This window comes from Schistocerca cancellata, chromosome 4 (assembly GCF_023864275.1).
Source record: "Schistocerca cancellata isolate TAMUIC-IGC-003103 chromosome 4, iqSchCanc2.1, whole genome shotgun sequence".
Classification (NCBI taxonomy): Eukaryota; Metazoa; Arthropoda; class Insecta; order Orthoptera; family Acrididae; genus Schistocerca; species Schistocerca cancellata.
The window spans coordinates 828,940,361-828,967,011 of NC_064629.1; the positions used below are offsets into that span (position 1 = coordinate 828,940,361).

At 36.7% G+C, this 26,651-nt stretch overlaps 1 protein-coding gene across 1 annotated transcript in view; it reads right to left on the reverse strand.

Moving 5' to 3' along the window:
• Positions 1-293: 293 nt before the first annotated feature.
• Positions 294-26,651, reverse strand: part of LOC126183691 (uncharacterized) — a 639,493-nt gene continuing 613,135 nt past the window's right edge. The window contains exon 9 of the mRNA XM_049925871.1: positions 294-1,034. Coding sequence (XP_049781828.1) covers positions 910-1,034 — 125 coding nt within the window. The 3' untranslated portion in view covers positions 294-909. The remainder of the gene's footprint in view (positions 1,035-26,651) is intronic.

The window sequence follows — 26,651 nt, forward strand, 5'->3', positions numbered from 1 at the left end:
CATGCTGATAGTGTCCACTAATATCCGGCCAAGGCTGGCAGGAGTGGTGCTTATATTCACTTTGGCTAGATGCTGCTCCAGTTGTGGTAATGTCCTGGTCAGTGCACTATTGGCCAATGTTGTTTCACAGCCTTCTCTTCTCTTGCGTTATTCGTCTTTGTTCCAGCGCTTGTGGTTACACCAGAACAATAACGGAATCTTACGCAGTTGGTAACCAACTAATGAACACAAAATATTCAATTACACATTATCTCTGCTGATAACTGTAATCTTGTGTGCCCTAAGCTAACAACGTACATTACCGTCAGGTTAAAAATCAGCAGAATGAGCTTTTGGTGTGTAAATTTCCAAGTGCAGGATACTGGAAGCAACAATGATTACCAGGTGAATATGACATTTTTGTGAATCTGTTCGTGGGTTATGCGGCTTAATAAGAATACTTCATAAAGTCTCTATTTATTTGACCTTCAGCACCGCTGCACCATACAACCATGAATCTCATAATCCAGCTGTACCTTAATGTTTCAAACATTTGACAAAAATAGCAGTCATCTCTAGTAGAGCACTGCTATATAACATCTTGTTATGTTTTGATAACAATTCTGGTTCATCATCGTAATTTTAGCTTGCAATTTAATGAATTCCAATGATTGGCAGCAATGAAATCACATACACTACATTAGGCAGTCTAATTCATCATTTTTTTGTTATTTTTGTCTAATGTTATGGGTCAAAGTATGGGCCTTTAGTGTTTCTGAAGTATGACTCTCATTTATAATATCTAGTTAACTATCACTTTGATGAGTATCTGCTCTGTGGATTTTGTTAGAGATTTTCAATACACCTTACTCTTATATAAATACAATAAATAAATATATAAATTTTATTGGTTATTGTTGAGCAGAATGTTTATCTTAGAGACCGCATGCAACCTGTTCCTAGTTGCTTGTAAGTAATGTGAAATCCCATTTCTTTTTCAGGCTCTGTAACATCATCACTATGAAATCTCAGCACTATAGGTCCAGATGCAAAACCTGAAAATAAATAAGGTTATAGACAATGATAAGAAAAACTGGAGATTAAAATTTTTCTAATTATTTAGTAATTAAATCTTTTATTCAGAGATAATCTGTAAATAATTTTATTACCAAGATATGAAAGAAACAAGACTTCTTACATTACTGAGGAAATATTTAGTACTATGTATTAGTGTATGAATGTTTTATGACATAGACCTGCATCCTTTTGCTGTGATAATATTGTCAAAATCAGTCATTATATGAGGTTTCAGGATTATAGCCACATCATGTTGACTTCTTGCCACAATATTCTGGCTGGCAACCATCCAGCCATCTTCAGGCAAGTGTCTGCCACTGGAGACTGCTACTTCACGGTGTTAGCTATATAGCAAAAATTGGCATGGAAACACATGCACATTGTCAGTCATCACAGGAGCATCTTCTATCAAAATCCACGCCCTCTGCAAATACCATTCCATCTGTGGTATGCAGGCTCTCTGTCAGAACGTGTGCTTGGAGTGCTAAAAACATATACCAGATGTTGCCACACATGTCATTATTAATAAACTGTTTTCTCTAAGAAGAAATTAAAGAGATCACTAGGTCCCAAGGCTTGTCCAGGTTTGATAGAGGACACTCCAGTGATGGCAGCCAATGCACATGCATATCCGCACCAATTTTTGCTATGTAGCCAACACCTTGAACTAGCAGTCATAAGTGGCAGACACTCACCTGAAAATGGCTCGACGGTTGCCAGCCAAAATATTGAGGCAAGAAGTCAACATGATCTGTCTGCAATCTCAAAACCTCATACAATATTCAATATGCCAGGAAAACATCAGGAACCAAAATCAGTCATGTTGGTGACAGTGGATGCGCAGTTTACTACAGACCTTTTTGCTGCACCCCATTGGAAAATGCCATGTCTGCAGTCTGACACAAATGAAAAATTTTCAATCAAAGGCCACTCCAGTTGCTGACATGTAGTTTATTTTACTCCATGACCATTTTCAGCCCTCACATCCATACCATTTTCCAGTTGTCTGAAACTGCCATTGTTGATGCATAACATGATGGATAAAATAAATATTTTACATAAAAAGAGATAAGAAATGAAGCTTAAACATGTACAGAATAAGTACAGAAAGGTTATGTAACATAAATTGTGCAGCTGTGAAGCAACATCAAATGATAAAAAAGTAAAAGTCTGATGACTTTAAAAGCTATGTGCTCAATGATATCATGGGAAAAAACACACACACACACACACACACACACACACACACACACACACACACACACACACACGGATGTGTCATGTTTGTGATGATGTCAGTAAGGGGTGGCAATTTCCAAGAACAATCACACTAAAAATCCATATTCATCAACATATACCACCCCATTACTGACAACTTCATTTAAAGATACTCAGCAATTTTGTAGCTGCACCTAGATTGCACCTAGATGTTAGTAACACATTCCTGTAAGTAGTCCATATTGTGTCCAAGACACGCTAGTGCCTAACTTTTACCCAGTTATGCTAGTGGACATAACAGCAACTATTTTCAATTTTTATTAAATCTAAGAATTATTTTTAGCTAGTTATTGGCTAAGTGTGCAAACTGAAATTTTGAATGTGTGAGAATATTACTCTTTTTCAAGCTAAAGCATGTCAATACTTTTAATGTACTGAATTGTTCAGTTTTCATGATAATGAAACAACTGTTCTTCTCATGTTATAGTTGAGCACATAACTTTTAAATCCACCAGACTTTTACTTCTTTTTATTTGATGTTGTTTCACAACAGCCCAGTGTAAATTATGTAGTCTTCATGTATGTATACTGTACAAGTGTGAGCTTTGTCTTTCAACTCACGCTATGCAAAATATTTATGTATCCATCATATTTTGCATTAACAATGGCAGTTTCAGATCCATGTAAAAATGGGCTGAATGTGAATGCCAGAACAGGTCAAGGACTTAAATAATGCATGTATCAGAAATTGGAGTGGCCTTTCATTAACTGAATGTACGGTTGCTAGACAACAGCAGCCTCTGAAATGAGGAAACTAATGAAAGAAAGAGTCTTATGCTGCAATTTTCATGCTTACTAAATATGTTAAATTAATAGTTGTGCACTTCAAAAGAGGAGTTCGAATTCACATAAATCTACCTATATATTTTTTTGTTTTCTGTGGGACTGCACAGTGTTTTGTTCTTTTTGCATTCTAGTGGAGCACAGGAACATGTCTGTAGTAAACTGCTCATCAACTGCTACTGAACTGATTGATTTTGATTAAACTTGTCACAGGAGACAATTCAAGGAAAAGAAAGTAGTCATATGCCAACATGCCATGACAAATAGTTGCTTAACAATGTGAACTGTCTCATTTCTTTTGTGCAAGGCAGTCTTTGTAGATATAGATAATGATTGATTGTAATGATTATATTTTGTAACTGTGTTTTTTCTTGTTTCCAGTAGTGATGTGAATGACTAAAAAAAAAAGAATTGCGTGATACCAGTATTTTGATTACAGCTGCAGGTAAAAGGCCCATGAAATCAGCAGTACATAATTCAGTGTTTCAGATTACCAGCTAGTTTCAATAAAATAACAGTTAGTTGATAACATGCTCTGTAGATCACTTGAATGACTCTTTTTATCAAACTGGTTTCAAACAAGTCAGTTAACAGATATTCATGATTCATGATTGGTGTTAACATTAATGAAGACATTATTTTTTAGTGACCATCATGCCTGAACACTTAGAAACTATTTGGTATTTTACTTTATTTTTCTAACAGGCTACAAATTTTTAAATAGAAATTCATGTATGGGCTAGAAGGAGATGTCCAGGGGAACTGATTTTGGGTTAGGTTTAAAACTTGCTGTGCAACCTGTCAGACATTTTATGGTATTGGTAAAACAACCAAAACTTTGTTGCTGCATATTGCACTCCTTTCTGAAACACTGACAGCTTTAATATTGGGTAATGAAGCTCATTTTTTTTCTACTGTGTTGAAGATATGAATATCATTATTCTTCTCAAATTGGGACCAGTTACTTATGACAAATTTTGTTAGTGCATGTGTGTATTGTAATGGCATATTAAAATGCCCAGCTCCTTGAAGAGATGAAAATCTCATATTATTCTTACTGCACACATTTGTGCAGTCAGTACTTTCTTTCTAAGTGATGAGTTACATCAAAAATTATTCCATAACACACTACTGAGTGGAAATAGGCAAAATATGTCAGAAGGTTGATTCATGTGTTTACAAGACTAGCAGTTACATGAAGAGCAAAAGTATCTGAACTTAATTGTCGGAGAAGTTCAGTAACATTCTTCTCCCAGGTCAAGTTTTCATCAAGACGTAGATCCAAAAACTTGGAGCATTCTATTCACTCTACTGATTCCTGTTCATGTGCTACATCAGTTGTTGGTATGACCATTTGTTGAACAGAATTGAATATAGTGTATTTTCTCAAAATTCAGGGAGAGTCCATTTTCAGAGAACCACTTAATAACTCTCTGTAAAACATCATTAACAATCTCTTCTGTTGATATCCATCTGTGTTGTGGTCTTTAGTCCAAAGATTGTTTTGATGCAGGTCTCCATACCACTCTATCCTGTGTGAGACTCTTCATGTCTGAATAACTACTGCAACCTACATCCTTCTGGATCTGCTTACTCTTATCATATCTTGGTCTCCCTCTATGATTTATACCCCCCCCCCCCCCCATACACATTTACCTCCAATACTAACTTAGTGATCCCTTGATCTCTCAGAATGTGTTATAAAACTGATCCCTTCTTTTGGTCAAATTGTTCCACAAATTTATTGTCTCCTCAGTTCTGTTCAGTACCTCCTCATTATTTATATGATCTACCCATCTAATCTTCAATATTCTTCTATAGAGCACCACAACCTGAAAGCTTCAATTTCAATGGAATTTATTGTAACACTAGGATCATCTTCAAAAAGTACCAGATCTACTTGATGAATGTTAAGTGGATGATCATTCACATATTTAAGTAATAGGAGTGGACCTGAAATTGAATCCTGTGGGAATCCCTTTGTCATTTCTCCCCTGCCACTAAAATTTTACCACATTTCAACATTGTTTAAATTATTCAGCACAACTTTTCACATTCTGTTTGTTATGTATGATTCAAACAAGTTGTGCGTAAATTCATGAATTCCATAAAACATGAGCTATTCTAATAGAGTAACATGATCTACACAATCAAATGCCTTGGGAAGATCACAAGAAATATCAACTGGTGATACTGTATTATTTAAGGCTTGTAATATATGGTGAGTGAAAGTATAAATGGAATTCTCAGATGAGTAATCATGGATTCCAAACTGTGATATGTTAAGTACATTGCTTCTACTTAAATGTGAGACAACTCTGAAGTACATTACTTTTTTAAATATTCCGGAAAAAGATTTCAGAAAGAAAATTGGGCAATATTTGTTTATTATCTGTCACTTTTCTTATTAACAGACTTAGCAATTACATATTTTGTCCTGTCTAGAAAAATTCTCTGTGCCAATGACGCATTGCATTATCATTACAGACATTATTCATTAAGTTGGAACAACTCAGAATTTTATTTGAAATTCCATCAGCACCACAGAGCTTTTGTTTCTAAGAATTTTTATAATTTTATTAATTTCATTAATTTCATTGTTGCTTAAGGTTTTGTGGAATGACATCTTCAGTCTACTCTCTTACTACTTCATCTGAACTATTTAATCTTACTTTTGCTGTTACATTTAGAATATGATTGTTAAAAGTACTTGCAGCTTGTGAATTATCAGTCACAACATTGTCATTTAATATAATTGTTACAGTATTTTGTTCACTGACAGGCCATCCTGACTCCCATTTGAAAATATCTCATATAGTTTTCATTTTATTATTGGTATTATTAATTTCTGTCAGGATGTGCATCAATCTGTAAATTTAATGACTTTCCCAAAAATATAACAGTACTTTTGTAGTGTGCAAGTAATGTCAGATCTTGACTTATTCTGGCCTTTATATAAATTTTCCTCTTCCTCTTACATGACATTTTAGTTTCCTTGTTTTCTTTAATGGTTTTTTCTGGCTAATTTTTCTAGGAAATATTGACAAAAATTTACTATGGAATTTACTGAATTTGACATCAGCATCTCTTTCCATATATACCTCACCCCAGACCACTTCTTTTAACTTAATCTTAAAACATTCCATTTGAAAAGCTACAAATCACACAAGAACCAGAATTCTGGCCAGAAAACATACAAGTATTTCAATTTTGTTTCCCAAGACGATCAATGGAAGAGGGAGCAAAGCTCAACTAAACTAAGAAGAAAACCAGAAGAACAAGAAATAAAAGCAGTCTTGTGGAATTCAGAGGGAATAAAAAGTGCTCTTAACCTAACACCAACAGACATTCTGCAAAACTCGGATCTTGCAATTCTAACAGAAACCTTCCTGATAGACAACTGGCAACATAAATGTTTCTACAATTATCACCTAATGGTAAAGAAGGGAGAAAGAGAACAACCCATGGGAGGAATATCTAGCCTACTGAAACACTGGTTGACACCCACCAAAAAAATATCATAAAACAACAAAATAGCATGCTAGTAGAAGCAGCAAAAATGAATATAATTGCAGCCTATTTTAAACCACACACAAATGCTGTAGAAATAATTAACGAAAAAGTCACACTCATCAAACAATGCGACAGCAAATCCACCATTATTGCAGGTGATCTCAACTGCAGAATAGACATGGAGAACTATAGAACAAAACTAGTCATTGAAACCCTAGAAGAAGATGGTTTCACCCTACTGAACAATAGACAGATAACTACAAACATATGCCACAATGGGAAAAGCACCATTGATATCGCATTAACAAGAGGAGAAATAAAAGGAAGTATTCAACCAATATGGCATGACTCCATTACTCCTATATGAAAGCACATTCCAATGAAGATAAAAATAAATAATGTCATGTCACTGGCAGCAAGAAAGACCCACCAAATCACACAAAGAAAAACAGATATAGAAAAATTAACAAAGCAGCAAGAACAAATAAGACAAATAGAAACTTTAATGGAGGAAGGAGACCTTGAAAAAGCAACAGACTAAATAGAAGACCTCCTAAAAAATTCAGTGATATAAACAAACCCAAAAACAAGGACGGCAAAAAGATGGTTCGATGCTGAATGCTACAGCAAAAGGAACACTGTTCTAAGAACGCTCCATACATTAAGAAACCAGCATGACGAGGAAACAGACAAACTGTACACAGAAGAGAGGAGAATCTAAAAAAAAACTAATAGAAGAGAAGAAAAAAGAATACATAGAAAGAGAGGCAAAAAGAGAAGCTGATGAAGCAGAGAAAGACCCATACATAACAGCAAGACCGAGAAAACTGTCTCATACACCAAATATAGACATAAAGGAATGGGAAGACTACTTCAGTAAGATACTGGCTCTAAATGAAGAAGATGTAAAAGAAGTAATAAAAGCACTGAAGAAAAAGAAAGCAGCAGGAACTGATAATATATATAATGAACATATAAAAGATGTGAAAGAGGCCCTCCAACACGTATGGATCAAACTATTTAACAAATGCCTAGAACTTGGAAGAATTCTGACACAATGGAGACATTCGACATAAAAGTTCTCTACAAAGGTAGAGGAGACCCAACAGATTCAAACAAGTACAGAGGCATAGCACTGAAAAATACTCAGTTCTAGATGTTTTCAAAGATAATTACACAAAAAACCAAAGCCTCTGTGGACAGTCATCTCCCAGAATGACAAATGTGTTTCAGATCTGGAAGATCAGCACTTATGGCAGTCAGGCTTCTTCTAAATAACATCGATGAAGTGCTACAAAAGAAATAAATGTTATACACAGTGTTCATAGACTTTAACAAAGCCTTTGACCTACTGGAAAGAGATGTCATAGTCCGAAAACTGTAAAACACAATGGGAGAAGATAGCATATGGCCAAGAATAATCAAGTCAATCCTCGAATACAACTTAATCACAATATCAGACAACCTCTCTTTTTCGAACGTCATTCTGCAATCGAACGGAGTCTTATAGGGTAACCCAATGAGTCCTTTGCTGTACATTATTGCCACTGAAGAAGTACTCCGAATTGGAGAAAATGAAGAAGATGTATATGTATATGCATACGCTGATGACATAGCCGTAGGTTCAACAGATATACAGAAGCTGCAGAAAATAATTGAGAAAATAGACAAATGGTGCAGTGAACACAAACTACACACAAACATAACAAAGTCAGAAATGGTGATTTTCAGAAAAGGAGGCAAAACACCCAAGAATGCAGAAATCAACATCAGAGGACAAAAAATAAAAATCTCATCAGACTTTAAATACCTAGGGGTGACATTGCAACCAACAGCCAAATGCTTCACAAAACATACAACAGAACATGCAGCCCAAGCAATAATAGCAATACAGGACATCAAAAGCATCCCCTTTCTCACTCTAGAAACAGCCATGAAATTATTCATGCAAAAATCTTGCCAATCCTGGCCTATGGGATGGAGATTATATGGGACCACCTGACAGAAAAAAATCTAGAAACACTAGAAAAGGTAAAATCAACTTATCTAAAAAGAGCACTAGGTCTCTCAAAGACAACAAGACCTAGACTAGTGTACCTACCAGCAAGAGAGACATTCCTAATTGAAGACATCAAACTTCAATATATGATGCCACACACCAGGGCTTCCAGAAAGCAACTGAAGACCATGGAGGACAAACGAGAAAAAGTATGGCCAGAGTTCTATGGCACCGAAGCAATGACGAACTGCTCATGGACAGCACCAAGCTTTGAGCTGCAACATGTCGTAACTAGACTTTCTATTCATGGCTTTCATCATCTAATTTGCAAAAACAAAACTTATCATGAACCAATCACAACGTGTATGTGAACTGTGTAACAAAGCCTGTGAACGGTACCACATAGAACTGTACAGTAAAAGAGTGAAATCAATAAATAAATATACAAAAATGTAAAATTGGCGGCAATTTTATTAAATAAAAAAAAAAAACATTGTATTCTGTTTTCATTAATGAGGCATGAACCTGCCTTAGGAGCATAAGGTCTACCGTTTATTTATATAAATTGTGCATAATTATCAGATAGTCCACTAACAACTGGGAAAAAAAAAATATCAGTCAGAGCCCTAATAGCTTGCTACACAGAGTTGGAGAATTAACCACTGAAATTATATTGAAATACCCACATAATGATTCCAGTTAATTGTTCTTGTCTGTGTCTTGTAAAAAATCAACATTGAAGTATCAAACTTTTAACTGTTTCTTCTTCTCTGACAGGCAGCTCAATTATGCATCTAGATTTCTTAAAAATGGGTGAATGTTTCCTAGAGGGGATATGTGGATTTTACAGTAACAAGATATAAAGAAAAATCTGTGTTCCTGAATTCTGACTCTACCTCACTTCTGCTGGCATGTGATGCAATCAATGACATACCCACATAGTGGGCATTTGCATCCTCCCGACCCCCCCCCCCCCCCACCCACCCTTCCAGAAAATATAATGATCTTTGAAAACCAAATTCATGTCCTGCCTCACCACACATGCACATGAAATAATTCAGTGTCAAATCATGAAAGCCAGAGTATATACTGAGTACTGACAAGTAGCAAGTGTACCCCAAATCCTTTTCAAGAACTCTCAAAACTATATTGCTGTTTGCCACTATTCTCCTTGCAACTAAAACTCTCAGATGTTCATAGCTGTTTTAGCAGTTAGTCTCATGTTCCATGCATCATTTGCAGGATAAATCATGATGATGTGAAATGAGTCAGTTTACATTCAGATAACAAATTAAGATGTAAATTTGTCTACATGCTAATAATTTTTTATTTTATTTTTATGTAATAATTTTTTATTTGATGTACAGATGTGAGTTTGTTATTCCTATCTGCCACCTTTCACACATTACAAGAATAGGAATTATTCTACAGAATAGAAGGAGCTGTCAACAAAAAACTTTTTCAATTTGTCTTCAAATTTTGCTTTGCTGTCTGTAAGATATTTTATATTACTGGGAAAGTGATCAAAAATTTTGGTTACAGCATTACGCATACCTTTTTGAAAAAAAGACAACTATAATTTGGAGTAACGATTGTATTTTTCCTTCTGGTGTTGTCATTATGTATGTCACTGTTCCTTTTGTGCTGCAGTGGATTATTTACAACAAAACTTCATGAGGGAATAAATATTCTGTAAAGCAGTGGTCAGATTGCTGAACTCCTTAAACAAATGTCTTCAAAATGATCATGGGTGAGCACCACATATTTTTCTTATATCATGGTTTTGGGCAATGAAGTCTTCCTTTCTTAAAGATGAGTTACCCAAGAATATTATTCCATATGATATTAATGAATCAAAATATGCAAAATAATAAATGTCTCCCCAAGATTTGCAATGATTATAAGAGAAAATGTGGCTGAACTGAGTTGTTTTAGGATTTCCAAAATGTTCTTTTTCCAGTGTACATTCTCATTAATATGGACACTTGACAATTTTGAAGTTTCCGCCCAATTTATTATTTCCTAACCATTTGTTACATTTGTCAATGGTGTAGTACTGCTAGATGAGCAGAAAAACTGAGCATCAAACCATTCACAGAAAACCTGTCAATGACACTTTTAAGAACAGTATTTACCATTTCTTCTGTTTCTGTATGAATGCTTTGATTGATGGTAGTTCTCATGGAAGAGGTGTTGGCCAACTTTTGCAGGATGAACTAGGATCAGAATACCAGGTCACCAATTTTTTTAAACCTAGTGCTGGTCTGGAGCAGGTGACAGAGGATTTAGGATCAGTTTTCAAAGATTTCACTAAGGAAGACACCGTGGTTATAGTGGGTGGGGTAGGTAACAGTATTGACAGAAATCCTGGGTACAGTATAGAGTGTGACCTGGCAAAGATTGCATCAGCATCGAAGCATACTAGTGTTGAGTTTGTATCTGTTCTTGGGCACCATGACCGACCTCATTTGAACTCTTCTGTCAGGAGAGTTAATTTGGAGCTGGAACGGCTGCTTATGTTGGGTGCAGGGTCACACATTGATGTGGTTCCTGTTGATTCTCTCAATAGGTGGGATTATACTAGGCATGGCCTTCACCTAAACAAGAAGAGGAAGGGTAAATTGGCTGGGAAAATAGCACGAATGTTAAAGGGGGGAGGCACTGTCATGAGTGGTAAAATACCAGTGGTTATAGGGCTCAGGAAAGACTCTTTTTTTAGAGTAGGGAGAACAGAAAGAAACCAAATTTTAAGAGAGGTTATAACTGAGACAAACCTTCAATTTGAGAAAGAAACCAAAAAACATAATTCTAGCTTGACATCTTGGGTTGTCGGGTGTTCTGCCGGATATCAGCATCGTACTTGCACTTGTTTGATGATACAACCTTAAAGGTACTCAGCAAGGGTCTCAACTTTGCTACGACCCCTAGAAACGTACCCATTTCATGTTTCATCAGTGCAGTAGAGCAAGTTGCAGCCACACTTCCACCTAATGTGGCAGAGGAAGTCCGCCAAGAGACCTGCAGGGCCCTCACCAAGGCCAGGCCGCCGAAATCGAACATCACAACCGAGGAGAGGCTTGCACTCAAGAAACTACGGGAGGACAACAGCATTGTGGTACTGCCAGCAGACAAAGGGAACTCCACTGTCATCTTGCAGCGGGTGGATTATGATGAGAAAGTACGCCAACTTCTGGAGGACCCTGCATACAGAATTCTGGAGTGTGACCCCACGGACAAGGTGGCCAAGAAGACTAGTGCTCTCTTGAAGGAAACAGGGATGCCCGATAAGATCATCAGACAACTACGGGAAAAAGCGCCAGTGCCACCTAGACTGTATGGTCTGCCTAAAATACACAAGGAGGGCGTGCCCCTATGTCCTATTGTCAGTAATATTGGGGCACCTACATACACAACAGCCAAGTACTTGAAAGATCTCCTGTCTCCATATATGGGGAAATGTATTCACCACATCCGCAACTCAGAAGATTTCCTGCAACGCCTCAAGCAACTGTACATCACAGATTCGGACATCATGGTTAGTTTTGATGTGGTATTGCTGTTCACCAGGGTCCCACTGAAGGACTCACTAGAACAGATTGCAGATAAATTTGACGGTGCTCTGTTGGACCTGTTCTGTCATACACTGACATCCACGTATTTCCTGTACAGAAACCAATATTATGAGCAAACTGAAGGTGTAGCTATGGGCAGCCCACTGTCCCCTGGGGTTGCCAACATGTTTATGGAGAGTTTTGAGGAGAGGGCATTGGAGACAGCCACATTTAAACCCACATGCTTCTTTAGGTATGTGGATGACACCTTCGTGATCTGGCCACATGGGATGGACAGGCTCAATGAGTTTCTTGAAAATCTTAACTCATGCCACCCTAATATCAAGTTCACCATGGAACTGGAGAAGAATGGCCAGCTGCCATTTCTGGATGTACTAGTCCAGAGGAAAGCAGATGGATCAATTGGCCACAGTGTGTACCGAAAACCAACACACACTGATTTATATCTGCAGGCCAGCAGCTGTCACCACCCTGCACAGAAGAATGGGGTTCTGAAGACTTTGGTCCACAGAGCATGTGCCCTGTCAGACCAAGAGAATCTACCTATAGAGATAGAACGTCTCAAAACAGTCTTCTCCAAGAATGGATACACGGACAGACAAATTGAGAGGGCACTCCAACCAGCCACTATACCACAAGTTCCTGAAGAAGACCAAGATGAAGCAAAGAAGGTGGCATATCTGCCCTGTGCTGGCTCTATTTCTGCCAGAATCAGTAGGATCCTCCGTAAACACAATATCAAGTGTGTTTTCTGTCCATCCAACAAGATCGGGGGACTGCTGGGGAGTGTCAAAGATGACCTGGGGTTACGACAACCAGTTGTCAATGTGGCATGTCCTACATTGGCCAGACGACAAGAACTGTGGAGATCAGGTGCAAAGAACATTAGACACACACTAGATTAAGACAGGTGACTAAGTCAGCCATTGCTGAACACTGTCTAGAACTAGATCATGCCATGAAGTATGAGGATGCCAAGATTCTAGCACAAACACCCAGATTTTGGGACAGTGTTTATAAGAGAATCGATAGAAATTAAAATGGCTGATGATCTTATGAACCGTGACACAGGGTACCAGCTAAGCAGAGCCTGGGATCCGGCTCTGGAATTGTTAAAGGAGCAACGGGGCCAGCTGCAACACTACACAAACAGAAGAACCAGAGACATGAAGATGGAAAACGAGCCCCTGGTGGACTTCCAGGTGCACCAGACTGAAGATGGAACACCCAGAAGTGGGACTGGTGGGCGCGGACCGCAGAGGAAACATCCAGAGCTGCAGCGGACGAAAAACGGAGCGGCAACGCTCCAACACGTCGTGGTGAGCGGGCACGGACCGCAGGGGGAACGCTTGGTACTCCAGACCGTAGATGAAACCCCCAGGAGTGGGTATGGTGGGCGCGGACTGCAGAGGGAACACCTAGAACTGCAGCAGACGAAAAACGGAGCAGCAACGCTCCAGCAGGTCGCAGGGAATGGGCGCGGACCACAGAGGAAGTGCCTGCAGCCGTTGGTGGAGGGGGAAGGCCATAGGCATAAATACTGGACCAGGTCCACTCAAGGAGCAGTCTCAGGTCGCACCTGATGAAGGTCACGAGCTACGTGACCAAAATATCGTGCAAGAATGACGCTGATATCCGGCAGAACACCCGACAACCCAAGATGCCATTAGATCGCCGGGAAAGCCTGAAGAGTTACACAATTCTAGCGTATTACATCAGCATAAACAACTATTGGTTAAGAATTTTCAACAGTCAGCAGATATTTTAACTCTACCAAATTTTAACTCAGTCAATGTGAAATGTCAGCTATCTTTATTGCATCAAAATGTTCGAGGACTGAGAAATAAAATTAATGAATTAACAATCTGCATAGATGAATTAGAGTCTTCAAACCCAACTGACTTAATCTGCCTCTCTGAACATCATGTGACCACTGGTATAGAACTTTTAAGTGTTACAGGGTTTAGCTTCGCATCTCACTTTTGTAGATCAGAAATGGAGAAAGGAGGAGTTGCCACATTCATCAGAAACTGTCATAAATTTAAGAACATAGACATTCATAAATTTTGCCTAGAGTAGCATATGGAAGCATGTGAAACAGAAGTAGAATTTCACAAAAAATCCTTCATAATATTAAGTGTATATCGAGCACCTGCAGGTAACTTTAATCTGTTCGTAAACCACCTTGAAGCTGTACTGGCCCATTTAACAACCAAAAACAAAGAAATAGTGGTTGCTGGTGATTTCAATGTAGATTTCCTTAAAGACTCTCCCAATAAGAACTTATTTGAGTTAGTAACACTATCAGTCAACTCAATTCCCACTGTAAAGTTCCCCACTAGAGTAGCCAATTGCTCACAAACAGCCATTGATAATATCTTTATAGAAAAGGCCATGAACAAAATTATATTACAAAACCAATAATCAATGGCCTCTCAGACCATGACATGCAGTTCCTTCTGTTAAATGATAATAATGAACAGGATATAAAATCTGTTAAATCTGAGCTCCACAGGGTAATCAATAAGCCAAAAATTGATTATTTTAGGGCACTCCTCAGAGACATTCACTGGACTGATGTTTACAGTGCTCATGGCATGAGTGAAAAATATAACACTTTTGCTAATAAAGTGCTTACCTTATTTGAACACTGTTTTCCCCCAAAGCTTACCAAGGTTAGAGCAAAGTCTACAAAGAAGCCATGGATTACTCAAGGAATAGGGGTATCTTGTAAAACAAAAAGAAAACTGTATCTGTCAGTCCGAAACAGTCCCGATGTTGATGCTTTTATTTATTTATTTATTTATTTATTTAAATGTCAAGTTCCGTAGGACCAAATTGAGGAGCAAATCTCCAAGGTCATGGAACGTGTCAGTACGTGAACTTACAACATAAAAAGTAATAACAGATAAAAATAAATGTTCATGAACCTGAAAGAAAATCAGTCCATACGTTTAAGGAAATGCTATCAGCAATACAATGAGAATCATCTTAATTTTTCAAGGAACTCCTCGACAGAATAGAAGGAGTGACCCATGAGGAATCTCTTCAGTTTCGATTTGAAAGCACATGGATTACTGTTAAGAATTTTGAATTTGAGTGGCAGCTTATTGAAAATGGATGCAGCAGTATACTGCACACCTTTTTGCACAAGAGTTAAGGAAGTCTGATCCAAATGGAGGTTTGATTTCTGCTGAGTATTAACCAAGTGAAAGCTGCTTATTGTTGGAAATAAACTAATATTGGTAACAAGAAACGCCAATAAGGAATATACATATTGAGAGGCCAATGTCAAAATACCCAGACTCGTGACAAGAGGTCAACAAGAGGTTTGTGAACTCACACCACTTATTGCCTGAACCACCCATTTCTGAGCCAAAAATATTCTTCTAAAATGGGAAGAGTTACCCCAAAACATAATCCCATATGACATAAGTGAATGAAAATAAGTAAAGTAGACTAATTTATGTGTCGAAATACCACTCACTTTCGATACCGTTCGAATAGTGAAAATGGCAGTATTAAGTCTTTGAACAAGATCCTGAACGTGGGCTTTCCACGACAGCTTACTATCTATCTGAACACCTAGGAATTTGAACTGTTCAGTTTCACTAATCATATGCCCGTTCTGTGAGATTAAAACGTCATGTTTTGTTGAATTGTGTGTTAGGAACTGTAAAAACTGAGTCTTACTGTGATTTAACATTAGTATATTTTCTACAAACCATGAACTGAGGTCATGTACTGCTCTACTTGAAACCGAGTCAATGTTGCACACAACATCCTTTACTACCAAGCTAGTGTCATCAGCAAACAGAAATATTTTAGAGTTACCCATAATACTAGAGGGCATATCATTTATATAAATAAGGAACAGGAGCGGCCCCAACACTGATCCCTGGGGCACCCCCCACTTGACAGTACCCCACTCAGATCCCACATCACAGCCGTTATCAACATTGTGAATAATGACCTTTTGCTGCCTGTTGCTAAAGTAAGAGGTAAACCAATTGTGAGCTACTCCCCTTATTCTGTAATTGTCCAACTTCTGGAGCAATATTTTGTGATCAACACAGTCAAATGCCTTTGTTAAATCAAAAAATACGCCAAGCGTTCGAAACTTTTTGTTTAGCCCCTCCAGTACCTCACAGAGAAAAGAGAATATAGCATTTTCAGTTGTCAAATGACTTCTAAGGCCAAACTGCACATTTGATAGCAAATCGTGTGATATAAAATGATCAATTAACCTTACATACACAGCCTTTTCGATAACTTTTGCAAACACTGATGGCATAGAAATAGGTCTAAAATTATCTACATTATTCCTTTCTCCCTTTTTATAAAGCGGCTTTACTACTGAGTACTTTAATCGCTCAGGAAACTGACCATTCCTAAAGGAAAAATTACAAATATGGCTAAATACAGGGCTAACACGTGCAGCACAGTATTTCAGTATTCTACTAGACACTCCATCATAACCATGAGAGTCCTTAGTCTTCAGTGATTTGATTATTGTCTCAATCTCCCTCTTGTCTGTATCACAGAGGAGTATTTCAGACGTCAATCTCGGAAAGGCATTTGCTAAGAATTTTATATGATTTTCTGTAGACACTAAATTTTTATTTAATTCACCAGCAATGCTCAGAAAATGGTTGTTAAATACTGTACATATATCTGATTTATCAGTAACAGAAATATTATTACTGCAAACTGACTTTATATCGTCAACCTTGTGCTGCTGACCAGACACTTCCTTCACAACTGACCATATGGCTTTAATTTTATCCTGTGAATTAGCTATTCTATTTGCATACCACATACTTTTTGCCTTGCTAATAACATTTGTAAGCACCTTACAATACTGTTTGTAATGGGCTACTGTAGCTTGATTGTGACTACTTCTAACATTTTGATATAATTCCCGCTTTGTTCTACATGATATCCTTATCCCACTAGTCAGCCATCCGGGCTGTCCATTACTGCTAGTACCCCATTTAGAATGTTCTAATGGAAAGCAACTCTCAAAGAGCATGAGAAATGTGTTATGGAAAGCATTGTATTTATCATCTATATTATCGGCACTATAAACATCTTACCACTCTTGTTCCTTGACAAGTTTTGAAAAACTCTCTATTGCTGTTGGATTAACTTTCCTACATAGTTTGTAATTAAATACAACATTGGTTAGAGTACAAAAACCTTTTAGTGTTAAAATTTGTGCATCATGGTCTGAAAGACCATTTACCCTTTTACTAACAGAATGCCCATCTAGTAATGAAGAATGAATAAAAATATTGTCTATGACTGTGCTACTGTTCCCCTGCAGCCTAGTTGGAAAAAACACAGTTTGCATAAGATCATATGAATTTAGGAGATCTACCAACATCCTTTTTCTTGCACAATCATGTACAAAATTAATATTGAAGTCACCACATAGAACTACTTTCTGGTACTTCCTACAAAGTGAATCAAGAACCCTCTCTAGCTTAAACATAAATGCTCTGAAGTCAGAGTTAGGGGACCTATAAACAACAGCAATTAGAAGTTTAGTTTCACTAAATTCAACTAATGCTGCACAACTTTCAAATATCTGTTCAGTGCAGTGTCATGATACGTCTATGGACTCAAATGAAATACTGTTTTTTACGTACAGAGCCACTCCCCCACCCCGTAAGGAACTCCTTGAGAAACAGCCAGCTAATCTGTAGCCTGGTAAAGGAAGCCTCTGAATTATCAAATTTTTAACATCTATTAGCAGTTCACTAACTTTATCTCTAATACCTCTTATATTTTGATGAAATATGCTAATTCCTTCTCTACTTGGAAACAGTACATCCTCTGGAGGTGATCCCTTAGTTAGAGGCACTTCCTTTAAGCAGATATACCTATCAGCTGACTTCAGTCTAAAAAAGGTGCAGCTCTAACACCAACTACTATAGGAATTTTTCCATGTGTGATGCCACTACCACCACCACCCACTGCGCTGTCACCTATAAGCTTAGCCAGCCTCCCCTTCCAATACCTGTTGAGGTGCAGGCCATGCCTAGTGAAACCCCATCTACTGATAGGCCCAACTGGCACCACTGAGATGTGATCCATGCCCTCCGCCATCAGTGCGCTCCCCAGCCCCACATTAATGCGCCTAACAGCCACATTAAGGTGAGGCCAATCATGACGCTGAAACAGTTGCACGAAATGCACATTAGTACCACCAGTTTGAGTAGCTATCTTAACCAAGTCACCACTGACAGCATATTCCCCGTCCCTATCGAGACTGTTCCCTGCTCCACCCACTATCACTACCTGATCCTCTTTCGTAAAATTCTTACATAACTCCCCTATGCTTTCAGTCACCTGAGCCAACCCTGCACTAGGCTTCACAATGCTGGTGACCTGGTACTCACTGCCCAACTCACTGCAACTGCTGGCCCACACCTCTACCGTGGGAACTACCTAGCAGCAGAACCTTCTTTCTGCTAGACTTTGCAACTAACCTACGCCTCCTAATTGCTGAGGACTGCTGCAAGTTACCTACATCTATGGCTACACGAGGCTCCTCTCCACTCAACTCTGACAGTTGGTCGTATCTATTGCATGTATGCAAAGTAAAACTGTCTGAGTACCTCCTCTTCCTATCTACCTTCTTGCCAACTGCCAGTTCCCATTCCCCACCACCCTTCACCCTCCTCAACCAATCTAGTTCCTCCTTTGCACATTGTAACTGCACCTGAAGGGCACAGATCTTACGCTCCTGCTCCTCTATTAACTTGTTTCTACTACAGATTCTACATTCCCAGGAGAGGATCTCCCTAAAATGACCACTGGCTTCCCCACTGCATTCCCCCCAATGAAAATATTTTGAACAAATCCCACACAGTAATCCACTACTCACAAACCTACGACAGAGCCCAAACTTTTCACTCATGGTAAATTTTACAGTTACTGAAAAAAACTATACGTCTACTTTACCAAAGTTCAGTTACACCAGTAGAACTATTTAAGAACTAACAATAATGGTCTTGAAATTCTCTGCCTACTAAGAAAGCAGCTACTTGGATTAATACTACTACAACACAGCCGATACCAATACCAGCAAAACTTCACAAAATTATTAACTACAACCAAAAAATTAAAACTACCACTGTAACACTAAGTGAAGTTAAAACACTATATGAAAATTTTACTGAAATATTTCACTAGAAAGAATAATAAACGTCAGTTGAAAACTAAAGCACGAAAATTACTAATGACTTCAACACACTGAAACCTCTCTAAAACACAGTGAGCTAACGATTACAAAAGTTTATTAAGTCGTTATTTCACCACAAATGGCATGCAACACCACTGAAATCTATTAAATTTAATAACTGTATTACAGAGCACAAGTAAGTTTGTCGTTACTTAGTTTATAACCGCTACAGCTGTAGTGCACGCCGCAAAATGTAAACACACTATAATGCTATAGCACATTACAAGAAATACTGCAAATATTAAAGACTGTAATATGGACATCAAAGCAAATATATTACAAGGAAAATATAGTCATATCAGATAACAAAATAAAGACAATATGGGATATAGTGAAGGAGGAGACCGGTAGAACCAGACATGAAAAGGAACAAATAGCATTAAGAGTAAATGATACATTGGTGACAGATATGTATAGTGTTGCAGAACTTTTTAACAAACATTTTATAACTGTTACTGAAAAGATGGGGTTGTCAGGTTCAGTAGATGCTGCTATGGAATACCTCAGACCAGAAATTTCAAGTAAATTCCATAATATCAATTTACCCAGCAGAAATAATGTCCATCATAAAATCTTTAAAATCAAAGACATCTAGTGGATATGATGAAATATCAACAAAGTTAATTAAAGAATGTGATTATGAGCTAAGTAACATATGAAGCTATCTGTGTAACCAGTTGTTTATCAGTGGAATATTTCCTGAATGGTTGAAATATGCTGAAGTTAAGCCACTGATTAAGAAGGGAGATAAAGAAACAGCATCAAATTTCCATCCAATTTCACTGTTGCCAGCATTCTCAAAAAATTTAGAAAAAGTAATGTACAATTGGCTTTATAAATATCTTATCTCAAATAACATACTGTCACAGTTTGGATTTCTAAACGGTTCTGATATTGAGAAGGCTATCTACACTTACATTGAAAATGTGCTTAATTCATTAGACAAAAAATTGCAGGCAACTGGTATATTTTGTGATCTGTCAAAGGCATTTGACTGTGTAAGTCACAATATCCTTTTAAATAAATTAGAATATTATAGTGTAACAGGAAATGGTGCAAAATGGTTCAAATCGTATATCTCTGGCAGGAAATAAAGGGTGTTATTAGGAAAGAGACATGTATCAAGCTATCAGGCATCATCCAAATGTGAATTAATTACATGTGTAGTCCCACAAGGTTCCATTTTGGGGCCCTTACTTTTTCTTGTGTATATCAATGACCTTTCATCAGCAACATTACCAGATGCCAAGATCATTTTGTTTGCTGATGATACAAACATTGCAATAAATAGCAAATCAAGTGTAGTCTTAGAAAGATCAGCTAATAAAATATTTGTGGACATTAATCACTGGTTCCTAGCCAATTCTTTGTCACTAAACTTTGAAAAAACACACTACATGCAGTTCAGAACTTGTAAGGGGTGTCCAATGAGTATATGCCTAACATATGATGACAAGCAGATAGAAGAAGTGTACAGTGTTAGATTCTTGGGATTACAGCTTGATAATAAATTCAACTGGGAGGAGCACACCACAGAACTGCTGAAGTGTCTTAACAAATCTCTATTTGCAATGTGAATTGTGTCAGACATAGGGGATATAAAAATGAAAAAGCTGGTGTACTATGCTTACTTTCATTCCATAATGTCATATGGGATTATTTTTTTTGGGTAATTAATCAAGCCAAGCTAAAGTTTTCCGGGCACAAAAACGTGCAGTAAGAGTTATATGTGGTGTGAACTCAAGAACATCCTGCAGAAGCCTGTTTAGGGAGCTAAGGATACTAACTACTGCTTCCCAATATATTTATTCCTTAATGAAATTTGTCATTAAAAATATATCACTTTTTCAAACCAACAGCTCAATTCATGGAAGCAATACTAGAAATAAGAATAATCTTCACGAGGATTTAAAGTCACTTAGTCTTGTACAAAAAGGTGTGCATTACTCAGGTACATACATTTTCAATAACTTGCCAGCAACCATAAAAAGCTTAACAACCAATGAAATTCAGTTTAAGAGAAGCCTAAAGGGTTTATTGGTGGCCAACTCGTTCTACTCCATTGATGAATTTCTCAGTAAAATCAACTAATATAACTTCTGCACAATTTCAGTGCAGTAATGTGCTCATTGTAAATATAAATCTAACTTCTGCACCATTTCTGTGCAGTAATGTGTCCATTGTATTATAGTAGTTGTATCACACATTTATTACCTTATAAATAAATAAATAAAACTTTTTTATTTTAAATTCAGTGCATTACTATTTGTAAAATGACTCTTTCATATAATGTTCACTAAAAATGATGATCATTCCACTTGGGACCTGTAGAATGGTACTTTAGCTTATTTGTTTTAGTTGTAAATATTTGTCATGTATTGTTGTTTTTCTGACATGTTCTACATCCTGGAGGACATCCTCACTATGGATCAATTGGATTGAAAGTAAATCTAATCTAATTACAAATCCAGTGCCATCTGCAAAAAGAACTAATTCTGTTTGTTATATAGTAGCTGTAAGATTATTTACGCATATGAGGAACAATAGTGAACCTAAGATTGAGACTTGGGAACCCCATACAGGATTCCTTCCCAGCCACAATAATGTTCCCAAACTACATTGGCTGAATTACTAAGTAAAACTTTCTGCATTCTTTTGGTTAGATATGATGTTATCCATTGGTTGGCTATAACATCAATTCCACAAAACTTCAGTTTATCTAGGAGAATATTGTGATTCATGGAGTCAAGTACCTTAGATATGTCAGAGAAAGTACCAATCAGTGCTATATTATTATTTAATGCTTGTAAAATTAAAATTTAGAAATGGCATTCTCAGAACAGTAACTCTTCTGTAATTCAAGCTGTGATTTACATAAGATATTTTCGTTGCTCAAATGGGATGCTATTCTAGAGTAAATCACCTTCTCGGTAACGCTGAATAATGATGCCAGTAGTGGAACAGGCCAGTAGTTATTTATATCTTTCCTATCACCTTTTCTATAGAGGTGTTCAACAATGTCATATTTCAGTCTCTGAGGAAAAATGGCTTGAGTTGGTGATGCATTACATATTTCAGATAATACATTGCTTAGTATATGGGAACAAATCTTTTGATTAGTTTTTTTATTGTGCAACTACTGCAGGACCTTTACTTGTACTTGCCAACAGATCAATTTCCTTTTCCTTTCACATTATATTTTAATCCCTCTAATGATCCATGTTTCTTTACATGGCTGTTTAATACCATTTCTGATTAGCTTATGCAGGAAGGTGTCTTCAAATAACAATATGAATTTGTCAAGGAATAGATTAAATTTTATGTCAGCATTTGGCTAGTTGAGAATTTTGTCCCAGTCATCTCTTGCAAACTATTCTTAAAAGCATTTGTTCTAGAGTCATTAATTCCACTGAGGAGTAGCTATACTGTAAGATGATATTTAAAATATCCTAACTAACAGGGCAAGGAAGAGTATTTGTTACTGAGTATGTCTTCTTGCTTAGAGCTTCATCAAAGAAATCATTATCAATTAGGGTCCTATTGTCTTTATCCACCCATTTTACAAAGTTAATTACTGAGATCAAATTGTAGGATGCAAATAAGATTTCAAGACCATTTTTCCTATCAGAATCCTTTTGAAAACCTAAACGAAAATCATCACAACAGCTTGCTGCTGTCCAGCAAATAAGGAGGACTCTATAATTATCATCAGTAGTTCAAAATTTCCCAGTGTGGATATACAGGATGGTCTGAAACATCCTGTAAAGCTTGTAAGGGCATTGCACGTTAGGCTGTATTGAGAAATAATTGTTAAGAAAATTACTCACTATGTTACACCATTTTCTAATTAATTAGCATTGAAATTTGCCAAGCAGGCTGTTTCTTGTGCAAATTCAATTGGACCACCAGAGATGGTGTCGGCAAATGTGTTCTTCATTTGGGTTCCGAAAACTGAATAAGAGAGCAATACAAAAACTGGACATGGGATGGTAGAAAGGATTGTATCCAAGCCAAAGGCTGAGCAGTCTCATGCACTGTTGCTGTGAGAACAACCGACACCAACTGTATATGGCAGGCCACTTGAATTTGTGCATGCAACAGCCTGACTTGCTAACTTCAATGCTGATTAACTTGTAAACAGTGCAATGTATCAAATCTTTTGCTTTATGATTATTTCTAAGCACAATATACCCAGCAACACCCTCTCAGATTGTTTCTGACCACCCTGTGTAGGCTACATAGTATCACAAGACAAACAGTCAATATTCATGGATGTAACATGAATGATAATTCAAAGCAAAAAAGTCTGGTGAACATACATTCTAAAATACATACATTGAGAGCTATGAGCACTTCTCCAACTGTGAAACAAATCTACACTGTTGCAGGCTCTTTGCTTTCCATATTTTGAGAGGTGGTATTGTTAAAGTGCCTACCATATGAGCTATGAGCAGTTATGCATCTTTGTTACTATGAAACATATTTTTTCTACTGAATAACTGCTCATAGATCTCAAGGCACACATTTTAGAGTCCATATTTACGGGAGAATTTTTTCATTTTTGGTTCATACTACCTCCTCCCAAAATGTGGAAACCAAATAGCTTGCAGTAGAAATTATCTTTTACATAATATCAAAGATACTTAAAGCACGCATTTTAGAGTTCATGTCTATCAGACTTTCTTGCTTTGAATAATCATCCCTGTCATAGCCGTGAATACTGGCCTTTCCTCCTGGGACATGATACATACAGTTACAATTAAAATGGAACTATTGCTCAATATTACTTCAGAGGAATACAATTATATTACTGATCACTGCAAAATCTACTTGTCTCATTGTTTTTTTTAACACAGTATTAATATATGCAACAATTCCTCCTTTTCCCCTATTAGTTCTTCATGTTAGTGTGTTATCATATATATTTAAATTTTCTAACCCAGTGGTTATGTTGTGCTAAGATAGGCATGGGATGCCTATCTTTTTGTAGCTCTCTAAATTTTCCAAACAGACAAGAACAAAACTAACCTTAATTTTCCATGCATTCTTAAGCATTTTGTGGAACTCTAGTGTCATTTTAACCTCTTTCAAAACAAGGAGCCTCAGTCCTGATTCTAACCTACAAAATTTACCCCAATGACACCAGCATTTTTTTTAATAGATTTATGTAGCTTTCTTGAAATGTTTTATGAAACTTTTCCATTTAGAAACACATGTAACAAAACGACTAATAAACTTAAATGGAGAACTCTGGCTATAAAAATTTCTAGAGCCAGGAAGAGGAAACTTCACAATGAACTGAAATATAATAAAAACAAATGTTTTACTGAGTATGTTCATCATTATAAAGCGATATTTAAAAAAAAGTTATGAAGGCAGCCAAACAAATGCTAAACAATAAGTTCATTGTACAACATAAAATTAAGACAAAAGCAGTGTGTCCTGTTGTCCAATCATAGTTGTGAAAGTTAGCAGTAATGAAATATCTTGGGTCTAGATGATAGCTTTATTGTAAACCCAGCTCAAGCACCACAGTGTTTAAAAGAATTCTTCATAAATTTGCAAAGTCAGATAGTGATGTAGAAGAGTAGCAGAGTGAAGTAAATATCTTTGGATTGCACCATGAAGCTGAGTATCTTAGAGATTAAAAAAAAAAAGTCACAGTAAAGGATGTGGAAAATGTTATATTATCATTAAAAATAAAAACTCTGCTTTGTGCCTTTGGATACCTACTAAAGTGATTAAAACAATGTGTGACATAATAGCACCTCCCCTAACTAAAATATTCCACCAATCTTTTGAACAGGGATGGTTTCCTGATGTTTTGGAGTATACCAAAGTTAGACCTCTATTCAAGAAAGGGTCAAGAGAAGACAAGATCAAAAATTCTATTGAAAAAATGAAATTATTATAAGTGACTAGTCTGGATTTCAATCAGGAACAAACACTCTGGATGTTTTGAATAACTTTACTGTAAAGGTAAACAAATCATTGAACCAGAGGAGTAAAGTTGTAGGTATCTACGTGATCTCACAAGAGTATCTGACTCTGTGAACCATGACTTCATTATTAAGAAATTAAGGACAATACTCTTAAATGGCTCACATCATACTTACACAACAGAAAACAAAGGGTAACTGTCACTTCAGATGCAATGAATTATTATTCTAAATGAAGTACAGTATCACACGGTGTGCCTCAAGGCTCCATTTTTGGGCCTATCCTGTTCCTATTCTACATAAATGATGTACCCATAAATATAAATTTCCCACCAGTTCTGTTTGCAGACAATACTTCTATTTTACTTGAAGATCATGATGCAGAAAACATTTTTATCTCCATTGTAAGGGCACTGGATACCTTAGAAAACTGGTTTCAGTTAAATGGATTGAAACTGATCATTGTGAAAACCCATATGGTTCATTTCAAAACCTAACATTCTAAATCTGTGGAAATTAAAATACAACAAAACAATCAAATTATGGAAGAAGTTGACATGGTCAAATTTGTAAGACTAAATGTGGACAAAAATTTTAGCTGGAATACACATATTGACTTCCCATCAAATAAACTATGCAGTGCTGCATTTTCAATGCAAATACCAGCAAATTCCACTGACTTGAGTACACAAAAAAATTTTTATCATAGTTATTTTGAATGTTACTAGATATGGTACAATTTTCTGGGGTGGGGAAGTTCAAGTAGTGTATCTCAAATACTGACACTGCAAAAGAAATTTGTCAGATACATGTGCACTGCACAGCAAACACAGTCTTGTTGCCCATTATTTCAGAAACTACAAATCCTACTGTTCCCTCCGCATACATTTATGAAGTTATAATCTTCCTACTCAGCAGACAAACATTATTTGTGGAGAATAATTTTTACAACACTTATAAAACGAGAAATAAAAATAATTGTATGCTACCCACACACAAGTTGATATTATATGCACAGACTCCACAGTATATAGGGATGACAATATATAACAAGTTAATGGAAAAAAAATATTTAATGTGAAGCCAGAAATTTTGAAAATGAGGCAACAGCTTATTCTGTGTGAGAAATGCTACTATTTAATAGAAGAATTCATAGAGGATGAAATGATAATTCGAGCAATGTGTAATTGTTAGATTTTTATTGAACATATATGTAATGAAACTGTATTATTATTATTATACTGTTTGTTGACACTAGGTGT